This window comes from Emys orbicularis, chromosome 12 (genome assembly GCF_028017835.1).
Source record: "Emys orbicularis isolate rEmyOrb1 chromosome 12, rEmyOrb1.hap1, whole genome shotgun sequence".
Taxonomy (NCBI): domain Eukaryota; kingdom Metazoa; phylum Chordata; order Testudines; family Emydidae; genus Emys; species Emys orbicularis.
The window spans coordinates 40,144,268-40,156,219 of NC_088694.1; the positions used below are offsets into that span (position 1 = coordinate 40,144,268).

At 41.6% G+C, this 11,952-nt stretch overlaps 1 protein-coding gene across 1 annotated transcript; it reads right to left on the minus strand.

Annotated features, from left to right (window-relative positions):
- Positions 1 to 380: 380 nt before the first annotated feature.
- Positions 381 to 974, minus strand: LOC135886180 (olfactory receptor 10AG1-like). Its single transcript, XM_065414034.1, has one exon. It carries the CDS (start codon positions 972 to 974, stop codon positions 381 to 383), a length of 594 nt encoding a protein of 197 aa, XP_065270106.1.
- Between the last annotated feature and the right edge of the window lie 10,978 nt (positions 975 to 11,952).

Consider the following 11,952-nt stretch of genomic DNA (forward strand, 5'->3'; position numbering starts at 1 on the left):
AGGCCTACTGGAAGAGAAGGGATGATCTGGTGGTGTCAGGCCAAGGAAAATTGGCTTCTAGTCCTGGTTTTGCTACAGATTTCAGAATGTCTGCTGAGTCACTTCCATCAGAATTTTCCTGGGTGACCAGTAACTGTGTGCTCCTCATTTCCTAGGTACGCAACTTGAAAAACAGAAGGGTTGAGTACTGATAACAACAGCAGAGGTCACTGGGAGTACCAGGCCATCCTCAGAAATCAAGCCCTAGGAGTCTCAGCTCAGTTACTAAGGCAGCCAAAACTAATGGGTGCTTCTGCAAATTCCCCCCACCCCACCCCCCAGCAGTGTGATTATTCAAAAGTCACATTCTTTGAGGCAGAACAGGCTGGAAAAGCTGCCACTCAGGGATAGCAGGGAACCATTTTGTGCCACATATGTCTCCTCAAGGCTGTTTGGATTTCCCTGTTCCTTAGGCTGTAGATAAAAGGATTCAACATGGCAGGCAAAACAGTGTAAAACAGGGAGAGAAGTTTACCACTGTTTGGAAACTCACTGGACCTGGGTTGTAAATAAAGGATAATGCCAGAACCATAGAATAAAGCCACAACGATGAGATGGGAGGAGCAGGTGGAGAAGATTTTCCTCTTGCCCTCAGCTGATGTCATCTTGATGATGGTGGCAATGATCCGGACGTAGGACAAGAGAATCAGGGCAAAGGGCACCATTCCAAAGAAAGTGACCACCATGTAAGTCAAGGTTTCATTCATGGAGGTGTCAGCACAGGCCAGCAACAGCAGAGGGGCTGAGTCACAGAAGAAATGGTTGATCTTTTTGGAGCTACAGAAGGGTAAGGTGAACACCAAACTTGTCTGCACTACCTGGGCCGGGATGCCGATAGTCCAGGAAGTGGCTGCCAGCAGGACACACACCTTCTTGTTCATAATCATGGGATAACACAGGGGGTTGCATATTGCCACATAGCGGTCATATGCCATGGTGGCCAGAAAAGAAGATTCTGTGATCCCAAAGCAAAGGAAGAAGAACATTTGCACGGCACAGCTGGTAAAGGAAATGCGTTTGTCCCCTGAGATGAGGCTCACCAGCATTTTTGGGACAGTGACCGAGGTGTAACCAACCTCTAAGGCAGACAAATTAGAGAGGAAAAAGTACATGGAGGTATGAAGGGTTGGATCCACCAATGTTACAAGGATAATGAGGAGGTTTCCCATCACAGTAACCAGATAAATGGCTAACACTGCAACAAAGAGTAAAAACTGCCTCTCTGGAGAGGTAGAAAATCCCAGGAGAAGGAACTCAGTCATCACCGTTTGATTCAAATTCATTGTTTCTTCATAGGTTTTCAACTGGAAGACAAACAGAGACAAGCATAACATAGTTTATCTAGCTCTTATATCAGTTAAGACTGGATGCCTTTCTGGAAGATAGGTGGGCTGATGGGAAACCTAGAGTTCAAGGGTCTGCTGCTCTAGGGCAGCCCAATGGGGCACGCTGCCCTAAAAACGGGGCTCCATTCCCTTCTACAGAAAATGTCAAAAATGGTGGTTTTCATTCTGAATAAAACCCACTTTTGAAATATTGAAATCTTTCATGAAACAGGATCACATTTCTCCGGCATAACTAGAGCTGGCCAAAGTATTTGTTTTAAATCACACTTGTTACGAATGAACATGAATGAAGAGGGGAAAAAAGGACCAAGTATCAGATTCTACCACTCTGGTCAATGATACCTTAGTCACTATGAGTGACACTGATTTCAAAAGAGAGATTCCATTACCCTTTCCCTCAGGCTGGGATTTTCAACAGAACCTAAGAGGTTTATGCTTTTAAATTTCAATGAGATTTGGGCACCTCATTCCTTTATACACTTGGAAATTCCAGTCTCATGCTGATTTAAATAAGACCATTCAAACATGGAGGCACCAACTCAACGTGTATAAGAATGCCAGCCTTTGCAATGAAGATTACTTGAGACACAAATCCCATTGACTTGGATCATTATTTTCTTGGGTCTAATACTCGAAAAATCATAAATATTTCATACTAAATGTACATACACTCCATTTCTCAGGCCCTGATTTTATAATCAGATTCATGTGGATTTTCCTGTATGCCCATGTGGAGATCACTGAAGTCAATGTTTTCTCCCTTTCCCCTGCATTTTATCTGACTTGTCCAGTTAGAGTAAAAGTTCTTTGGGACAGGGACTTTCTTTTATTCTATCTTTATACAGTATCTAGCACTATAGGGCCTGTTCTAGGTTGGACATAACAAATATAGTAATTGCTACTAACAATAATGTTACTCTGTACAGGCACAGGAGAGTGTTTGCATGAATCCTGTTTCATAGCTTCAGCTAGATGGTTTGATTGATAGAACCCATTTGGAAAAAATGACCTGTTAATAATGATTATCACAGTTCAGGGATAGCTGTATTTCGCAGACCTCTCAACGTCTCCCTGAGTGCAACCCATTTCAGAGACAGGCCTCTTGCCGTCACCTCTCTGGTGTGGAATCCTACAATTCTTCCACTCTCAAATGAGGCTACAGCCTGCTGGGTACCAACTGTGTTTGCTCCACAGGCCCAGATGGATTTAGCTGCCCTGCAAGGCTTCCCTTTAGGATCTGGGACTACTGGCGAACACAGTGAACACAAAGCAGCCTTTTCAAAACAAACTATTGTTTAATCTCAGCAGCAGGAATCAAAGCATAACAAGAGCAGAGGGTTAAACAATAGAAGGCTGGCGTGCACCTGTTTTACTTAAAACACCCATGCTTCTGGGACAGGGGTTCAGTCTGCTTCCCCCTTCTCCCTGCTCTGAGCTCAGAGGCTTTGGTTTTCATCAACAGCAAAAGTTGTTTGATTCAGTTTTCCCACTTGAAACTCTTCCCCCACCCCTGTACTAAGCTGGGAATTATGACTCAGTATGGTCAGAGGTAAATTTCAAAGGAATTGACACTTGAATTGTCCTGATAAGTATTGGTGAATGATGCTATATGAAACTTATACCTCCCTTCCTGTCTACCTGCTGTCCACTTGTGTGAGAGTTAATCTCTTTGTAACAATATAGCAACCAAGAAAAACACAAGCAAACAAATAGATGAAGGAAGAATATTAATAAAATAATAGAGGCATCGCCCATGTCCCGCACAATGGTAATAACTTTATTTACCACTGTCAACTTTGGCAATGGGAAATCTTACTTTTACATATAAAAAGAAATGAAAAATACCTAGAAATACTGGTAGCTTTTATTGAAATGACAGCAATAGATTAACATTTAGAGTAATCAAACAGTTTGCCCAGTTGTTTAATTTAATGATTAGAGATTAGATAGATAGATAGATAGATAGATAGATAGATAGATAGATAGATAGATAGATAGATAGATAGATAGATAGATAGATAGATAGTAATTGTCATTAGGTCTTAAGCTTTTTTTTCTTCTTTCATGGGATTTCTCTTCTTTTTTTATATTGATTATAAAAAATAAAGGCAAAAATTACTATATTTTTTATCCTTCTATATAATTTTACAGTAATTATCCAAAACACTTCAGCTTTATTATAGGGATACTGCAATATTTTTGGCTATTGCTCTTGAACAGAATATTTAACCCTATTTCCTAATACTGTATGTTTAGCTTCCCATACCGCCTACTCACCTTTCCCTTGTTATTGATGTTGATATATATCATGACCACAGCAGTCTCTGAAATCTCTGCTGGGGAGGAGACCTCTGTGGACTAGAGCTGGTTGAAAGTTTTTCAACATAACAGTTTTCCATCAGAAAATGACGACTAATAAAAAATATGAGACTGTAGCAATTTTGACAAATTTTTGACTGAAAAGTATCAAAATGTATAATATAATATAATATAATATAATATAATATAATATAATATAATATAAATGTTGACATGATAAAATCAAAATAAAGGGCTTCAAACTTAAAAATGAAATGCATTGACCTGATTGAAATACGTTTTGGTAAGGTTGTTTCAATATTTCCAAAATGAGGGGATTTTTAGAATGTTAGTTTCATGGGACATTTCAAAATTATTAGTTTTTCTTCCAGATCAGGATGAATGAAAGTTACAAAATGTCAGAATTTCTAATTTGACAAGCTCTGCTATCAACTTTATACGGTCTACAAACAGACCAATTCTCCGTTTCAAATTAAACAACAAGCCATGTGAGCTATATGTAGCATTTTCTGTACATTTATCTGGAACCAGATAAAAACATTCCCAAGGAAGGGTGGGTTACAAAATATATATTTACTCAGTCTTCCCAGCCCCCTACTTGGCTATACACAGTACAAGTAGTAATAGCTCTAGCACTGTAGCATATAGTGTCCTAATCAGCAATCAGTTCCCTGTTGTGCTGGGTGTTTCACACATACGTAGTAAAGAGACAGCACCTGCCCAGATAACTTACAGGCAGGATGCAACGAGTAGACCAAAAAAAAAAAGTTTAAGTATCAATGAGTAAAGAAAGGAAGAGGTCCCCACGTCCCTCACCCTTTTCTTTTGCAACCCCTCCAGGTACACCAGGTCTATCACCAGCTAACACAAAACATCTTCTCCCAGGCTGCAAGGCTAAAATTTTCAAAGCTGCCTGAAAGTTTGGGCACCCCATTCCTGTTACATTTTCACTGGAAGTGGCAACCCAAATCCATGAGCTGCCTTCCCTGAACCAGTTCTGCACAAAACATCTCTCTCCTCCTTCATTTCAGTCTTCGGAACAACGCCTTATTTTAGAATCACTCCACCAATACTTCCAGTCAAGAAAGAAAGAAAGAAAGAAAGAAAGAAAGAAAGAAAGAAAGAAAGAAAGAAAGAAAGAAAGAAAGAAAGAAAGAAACTAGGCTGTCTGTGCTGCTAGCAAAGCAACACTCATTGTCCAGTTGAGTGCATTCCGTCCATTGCCTGTTGTTATCTCCCCTAGCATCTTGACTTGCCAGGATAGCTGAGTCAATAAAATCTTAAGAGCAAGGACCATGTCTTTACTCCCATTGTAAAGCACTGTGCACCCCAAATAGCTCTCAATACACAACTTAAAGAACAAAGTGAGATAATATTATCAGTTCTCTAATAAAATCAAGAAAGTCTCTCACCTGCCTTGAGAACAAAGGGCTGTTTCTTTGGTGACTCATCAGGCTGCTATAAGTGTGAGCCAGTGAACATGTCTAGGGATACTAGGCCCTATGGGTGATCTCACTGATCTCAACAAACAGCTTCAGCCTCCCCATGGCATTGTCTGCCTTGAACACCAGTGTGAACAGGTGGGGATCTGTGAAGTTTAACATAACCAGCTAATGTTTCATCATTTAAGTGGATAACTCTTCCTCTAACAGTTAGTCTCAGAGATCTCCTGGCCTCATCAGCAAGGATTACGCATTGCCCAAAAGAATAAAGGTTGCAGGATTGGGTCCTTAAGGGAATGTCTATATCTTAGATAGGTGATAGTTTGGGTCCAGCTAGGGCACTAAAACTAGCAGTTTAGACCTTGCAGACAGTCAGGGGGTCAGCTGAGTTTTGGAGCCAGAGCTGCTGCCTGAGCCACAATGTCCACATTGCTAGCTTTAGATTGTGTGCAGCTAGTGCAAGTCTGTTTGCCCAGGCTGGGGGGCTCATGCCCAGCTGCAGTGTAGACCTAGCCCTAAGGATCTTCTTCAATCCACCAGGTCTTCCACTGAGTTTTGCTTGCAAAATTGGCCTCCTCCTAAAACCCTTACTCACACAGGTATTAGTTACTCATGCAAGTGCTCATAGCAAAACCAGCGTGGTCACGTGAGTGAGTCATGGCTACTCATGTAAAGGTGGCCGGGTCTGGCCCACACCATGCAGGATTGGGCCCATGTCAATTACATGGACTGACCTGGGAGCTGAACATGTCTTGTGATGCCAGCAGGAGCTGAGCGTGCTCTGCACCTCTCCAGAATGGGCCAAAAAAGCTTGCATTGATTCTATGAACAAATTACTCCGTGGATTAGTGCAATGCAGAGCTCTGCACTGGACCAACTTGTCACCCACAAAGGCCCATATTAAATAGTTTGAAAACTGTGTGATTCATTCAAACCATATGTACCCGAATGGTCAAGTTCCCATGTCTTTTAAAGTCTTCAGATCCAGACTGGTTGCCTTTCTGGAAGATGCTTTAGTCAAACCCAAGATATTGGGCTCAGTACAGGGGTAATTATCTGGTCTGCACTATGCAAGAAGTCACACTAGAAAATTTAATCAGTCTTTCTAGCCATTGAATCTATTAATCTATGAAAAAAGCAGGAACAACTAAAATCTTAGGACATTATTTCCAAAAGTTGTTTCTGGCTTTGGGCCTAATTTCCAGCATTGCTGACGACTCCCAGATCATAGTGAAGCCAATGGCAATTGCAGCTTCTCAGAACTGAAAGTAAATCAAGCCCAATGATCAAAATTTTCCTACTTCTCCACTAATTTTGGAAGCCTCCATTTTTTGGTGCCCAATTTGTGAGAACTGAGTCTTGGGTTTTCAGATTTGCTGAGCACTTCCAGCTTGCATGGATTTCAGTTGGGGTTGTGGGTGCACAGCAATTTTGGAGAAAAGGTCCAGATTGGCTGACATTAAACGAAAACATCCAAAGTTAGTGGCTATTTCACAAAATTTGTCTTGCAAACATTCATCACCTGTAGGGTACAGCTTTTTGTAAAATCAGACCTTTAGCACCCTGTCCTTATGTTGTTATTTAGGACCCCAGTCCTCCCTTCATCTTAGCTTTTTCATGTGAGTTGTAACATTGGTGCCAATGAATAAAGGTCTGCAAAATCCATAAATTACTAGATTTTATGGGCAGGATGGACCATTGTGGTCATCTGGTCTGAACTCCTGCGTAACACAAGGCAGAGAATACACCCAGTGTTTCCTGCATCCAGCCCAGCAAATTATGGTTGAACTTGAATGCATTGTTCAAAAAGGCATCTCTTCTTTGGATAGGCTCAAAAGATCCCAAGGGATCCTAAGTGCCCAATTCCAATTGAATATCAATGGGATTTGGTCACCTAACTAATTTAGATTACAAGACTCCAAGATATGGAGAATGCAGCACTTTTCTTGTCAAGTCCTTACTCAGGAAAAGGTCCCAAAATAGTTCTATTGTATATGGTTCTGTAACCAGGACTGAATGAAGGACTGAATTAATACAGGATCCTGGACCACTCCTGTCATAAATATAAAGAAAAGGGTAGCATAACATCCCTCCTTGGCAGCTGTACTGGATCGCTTTACCTGTAAGGGGTTAAGTAGCTCAAATCACCTAGTTGGCACCTGACCAGAAGGACCAGTGAGGAAAGAAGATACTTTCAAATCTGGTGGGGGGGGAGGGGAGAATTTGTTGTGGCTCTTTTTGTTTGTTCCCTCGTCTATACCCCAGAGTTCAGAGTGTGTGTGTGTGGGGGGGTCCCTGACAACTCCCAAGGCTGGAAGATTGTTCATGGACCCATGGAGCTATGGAGGTTGCCTCCTGCCTGAGAGTATTGGGATCTGCTATGGGGACAACACTGGCAGACCACAGAGCCAGCAGTATCATAAGCATTTTGCTGAGTTGGTGGGCCTGTTGCTGGATTGAATCCAGGCCTTGATCTTCTGCATGTCACCAGTGAATTTGCTTTCTGTGGCCTGTTCTTTAAAGCCCCAATTCAGCATGGTTCCTAAACATGTGCCTAGGTTTTAAGCATGTTTATAGTCCCATGGGACTCTGGGAATTCTCTTGTGCTTAAAGTTAAGTGTGTCCTCAAGTACCCTGCTATGTTCTTGCCTAAACTGCTCAGAATCTGCTGGGGGCAGCTACCTTTTTGGATTCACTTCTGAAGCAAACTTTTACTGAGGAGAGACACACCCACTGTGCTCTCACTCATGGAAACTCTATTTTTGTTCCTTCTTCTCTTGTTCTTTATCCTTAATATGAAATAAAATCTCATTTACACTGAGGCAGAGATTTTCATAGCTGCCATAAGGATATTGTCTCCCCATTTCCATTAAAACCAATAGGAATTGGGTGTCCAAATCCCCTAGACAGCTTTGAAATTCTCACCTGCAGAGTATATTCCTGCTCTTTGTGTATGGCAAACAGAATTGAGCAAGATAGTTATAATGGACTTCAAGATCACAGTTCAAGGCTGGAGAATTTGGGCCTGAACCACTGGCAGGCTTTGGGAATATATATTTTTATATTGCTATATAACGTAATATAAATCAGCTCAGCTGATCATGAGCTCCCTGCATGATGCTGTGGCCAAAAAGGCTAATTCTTGAGTGGGAATAGAGAGGTTATTGGACCTCTTTATGTGACCACTACTGAAATTCTGTCCCCAGTTCAGGTGTCACAAACCAAGAAGATGCTGATAAACTGGATAGGGCTCAGAGAAGAGACACAAGAACAATTAAAGGATTGGAAAACATACCTTATGGTGATAGACTCAAGGAGCTTAATCTCTTTAGCTTAACAAAGAGAAGGCTAAGGAGTGACTTGGTCACAGATTCTAAGTACCTTCATAGGGACCAAAAGTTTGATATTGTGCTCTATAGTCCGCAAACAAAGGCATAACTTGATCCAACAGCTGGAAGTTGAAGCTAGACACATTCAGACTGGAAAAAGGTGCACATTTTTAACAGTGCGGATAGTTAACCACTGAAACAACTTACAATCATAGGGTTAGACGAGATCACAAGGGTCATCTAGTCTGACACCCTGGCAAGATGCAGGATTTGTTCTGTCTAAACCATCCAAGACAGATGGCTATGCAGCCTTTCTTTTTTAAACCTCCAGTGAAGGAGTTTCCATGACCTTGCTAGGCAGTCTGTTCCATTGTACTCCTGTTCTTATCATTAGGAAGTTTTTCCTGATATTTAATCTTGATCTGCTATGCTGTAGTTTGAGCCCATTGTCTCTTGTCCTGCCCTCTGTGGCAGAAGAGAACAACTTTTCTCCACCTTTTTTATGGCAGCCTTTCAAGCATCTGAAGACTGCTATCATGTTCCCCAATAATATCCTTTTTTCCAGGCTAAACATACCCAGTTCCTTCAGCCTTTGTTCATATGGCTTGCATTCCATCCCTGTGATCATCTTTGTCACTCACCTTTGTATCCTTTCCAGTTTCTCTGCATCCTCTCTATATAGTGGTGACTAAATTTGGTCAAAGAACTCCAGCTGAGGCCTAATCAGTGCCTAGTAGAGCAGTACTATCACCTTCCGTGACTTGCATGCTACGCCTCTGTTAATGAAACCTAAAATTGCATTTTTTTTGCAACAGCATCGTATTGCTGATTTATGTGGAGGTTGTGATACACCAAAACTCCTGGATCCTTATCACCAGTGCTGCTGCCAAGCCAGTTTTCCCCAGTTCCATATTTGTGCATTTGGTTTTTCTTCCCAAGTGTCACACCTTACATATGTCTTTGTTGAATTTCATTTTGTTCTCTATCGCCCAGTTCTCCAATTTCTCAAGATCCCTCTGAATTTTAGCTCTATCCACTTAGAAAGGGTTGTGGAGAATTCTCCATCACTGGCTATTTTAAAATCATACTTCCACCCCAAAAATGTATCTGGAACAAAGGAATAAATTAACCAAACATCCAACAAAAAAAAATCAGAGAAAACCAAGCAAACAAAAATAATACCCCAGACAGCATTTTTATACCAAAAAGGAGAAAACCAAGAGACTCCATGAAGTCCACGAGGGAATTTTCTATAGCTACTGATTTTTATGCACAAGGTGGTCAGATAGCGTGATGGTGTGGCTTGTATGAAACCTAAGTTATAAAGACAGCTGTGTATGGAGATAGATTCTGATCTTCTTTACACTGGTGCATGTAACTGTTCAGGACAACTTTTCATAAACATACAGCTAAGGGTAGCATAAAATCCCTTTTTACCCTGTAAAGGGTTAATTCCTCTTTTACCTGTAAAGGGTTAAGAAGCTCAAGTACCTGGCTGGCACCTGACCCAAAGGACCAATAAGGGGACAAGATACTTTCAAATCTGGGGTGGGGGGAGACTTTTGTTCTGTCTGTTCCATGTGGCTTTGGCCGGAGACAGATCAAGAAGGCAAGCAATCCAACTCAATTAGAATTAGTAAGTAATAATAAGGAAATGCGTTAACTTACTTTTATTTTGGCTTGTGATTTTCCTTTTCTAGAGGAAGGTTATCCCTGGATTTGTAACTTTACGGTTTTGCCTAGAGGGGAGATCCTCTATGTTCTTGAGTCTTTTGTAATTCTGTAAAGTATTTACCATCCTGATTTTACAGAGGTAATTATTTTACCTTTTCTGTAATTAAAATTATCCTGATTGATTTTTCATTGTTTTAAGATCCAAGGGTTTGGGACTGTGTTCACCTGTACCAATTTGTGAGGATATATTCTCAAGCCTCCCCAGGAAAAGGGGGTGTAGGGGCTTGAGGGGATATTTGGGAAAGGTAGGGCTCCAAGTGGCCCTCCCTAAATGTTTGTTTAAATCACTTGGTGGTGGCAGCGTTACCTAATCCAAGGAAGGATTGGTGCCTTGGGAAGTTTTTAACCTAAGCTGTTAGAAATAAGTTTAGGGGGCCTTTCATGTGGGTCCCCACAGCTGTACCCTAGATTTCAGAGTGGGGAGGCAACCCTGACACAACTGCACTTATATTTCTCCTTAGTGGTCCTGCTAGGGCACCTACTCGCAAGCTTCCGGCTCCCCAGTCGTCACCTCTTTTAGTTGCAGACCCGCACATCTCTTCCTCCTGACTGGGATATTTCCAGGCTAAGCAGTTCCCTGCCTTCACTGTGTTATTACCGGCAAAGACTGACTGCTTAAGCAGACCTGTTTTGCTTCCCTCCTCCGAGACAGTAAACAGTATCATTGCTATAATTACTGCAGTTCTTTCAAAGCAAGCACATTTTATTCCAACAGTAAAATCATTACAGAGAAAACATTAAAACAATAAAAGAACCTACACACATGCTAATTAGCTTACCAGAGATTACCCCAACTCTAGCATGGACTCTGGCAGGTGAGCAGTGCTGCAAAACCCCACCCAGGGTTTTCTGTGGTTTAAAATTCATCAATCCCTTTGCGGTGAACAAAAACTTTCCTGACTCTGAGTCACTGATTTAACCACTTTGGCTCTTTGAAGACACCGGGAATAGGGAATCAGCCAGACAATGGGTTCCCCTGGCAATGGTGAAGCATCAAACAGCTGATAACCCCGGAGGAATTCCAATAGCATACCCCCTCATCTTAGAGATTTCCAGGTAAACCCACTTAATTTTAAAAGTTCAAATTATTTACAGAAGTCCTTTGAAGTTCCTAACGTTTCCCAAGATTTAAATTTGGTTACATCTCCTAGAGATGTCACATACAATCTCATTATGACACATAAACAGTTGTAATTTGAATAGAAGGCACCCCAAAGGTATTAAACTTAATTCAATAAGATTTAACTTTATTCAGAAAGAATTATCCAGGATATTGTCACATCTGTCACTCTGTACGCATACAGTGTCATTTCCTGCCTTTGCCCTCCTCCAAGTCAATTGTATATGTGGCCCTAGTCGCCCCCGCCCCAGACAGCACTCCACTCTTCAGTAGACCCAAATCTCTGGGTCATGTGTTCATGCTATGAAGTTCCATCTCCATCATCATGCTTGTCGGCCCCCAGTGCAGAAAAATATTTTTTTCCTGGGGGTGGGCAAGTAGTTGAGACACAATAAAAATTGATGGCCCCAGATTGCAGTCTGGATGGCTTTCAGTGACGGTCCTTTATCTAGAACCTTACTTGGATAAGGCAGCTGCCGGAATGCAGCCCAATGGGCTGCCATTGAGCAAGTGCAGACCAATGAAGTCGTATGGCCAGTAATTCCACACATACTATAGCCTACACTGTATGATTTAATTCTGTCATAACCCCCCTTGTCCCACAAGCAAACAATAAACCAAAA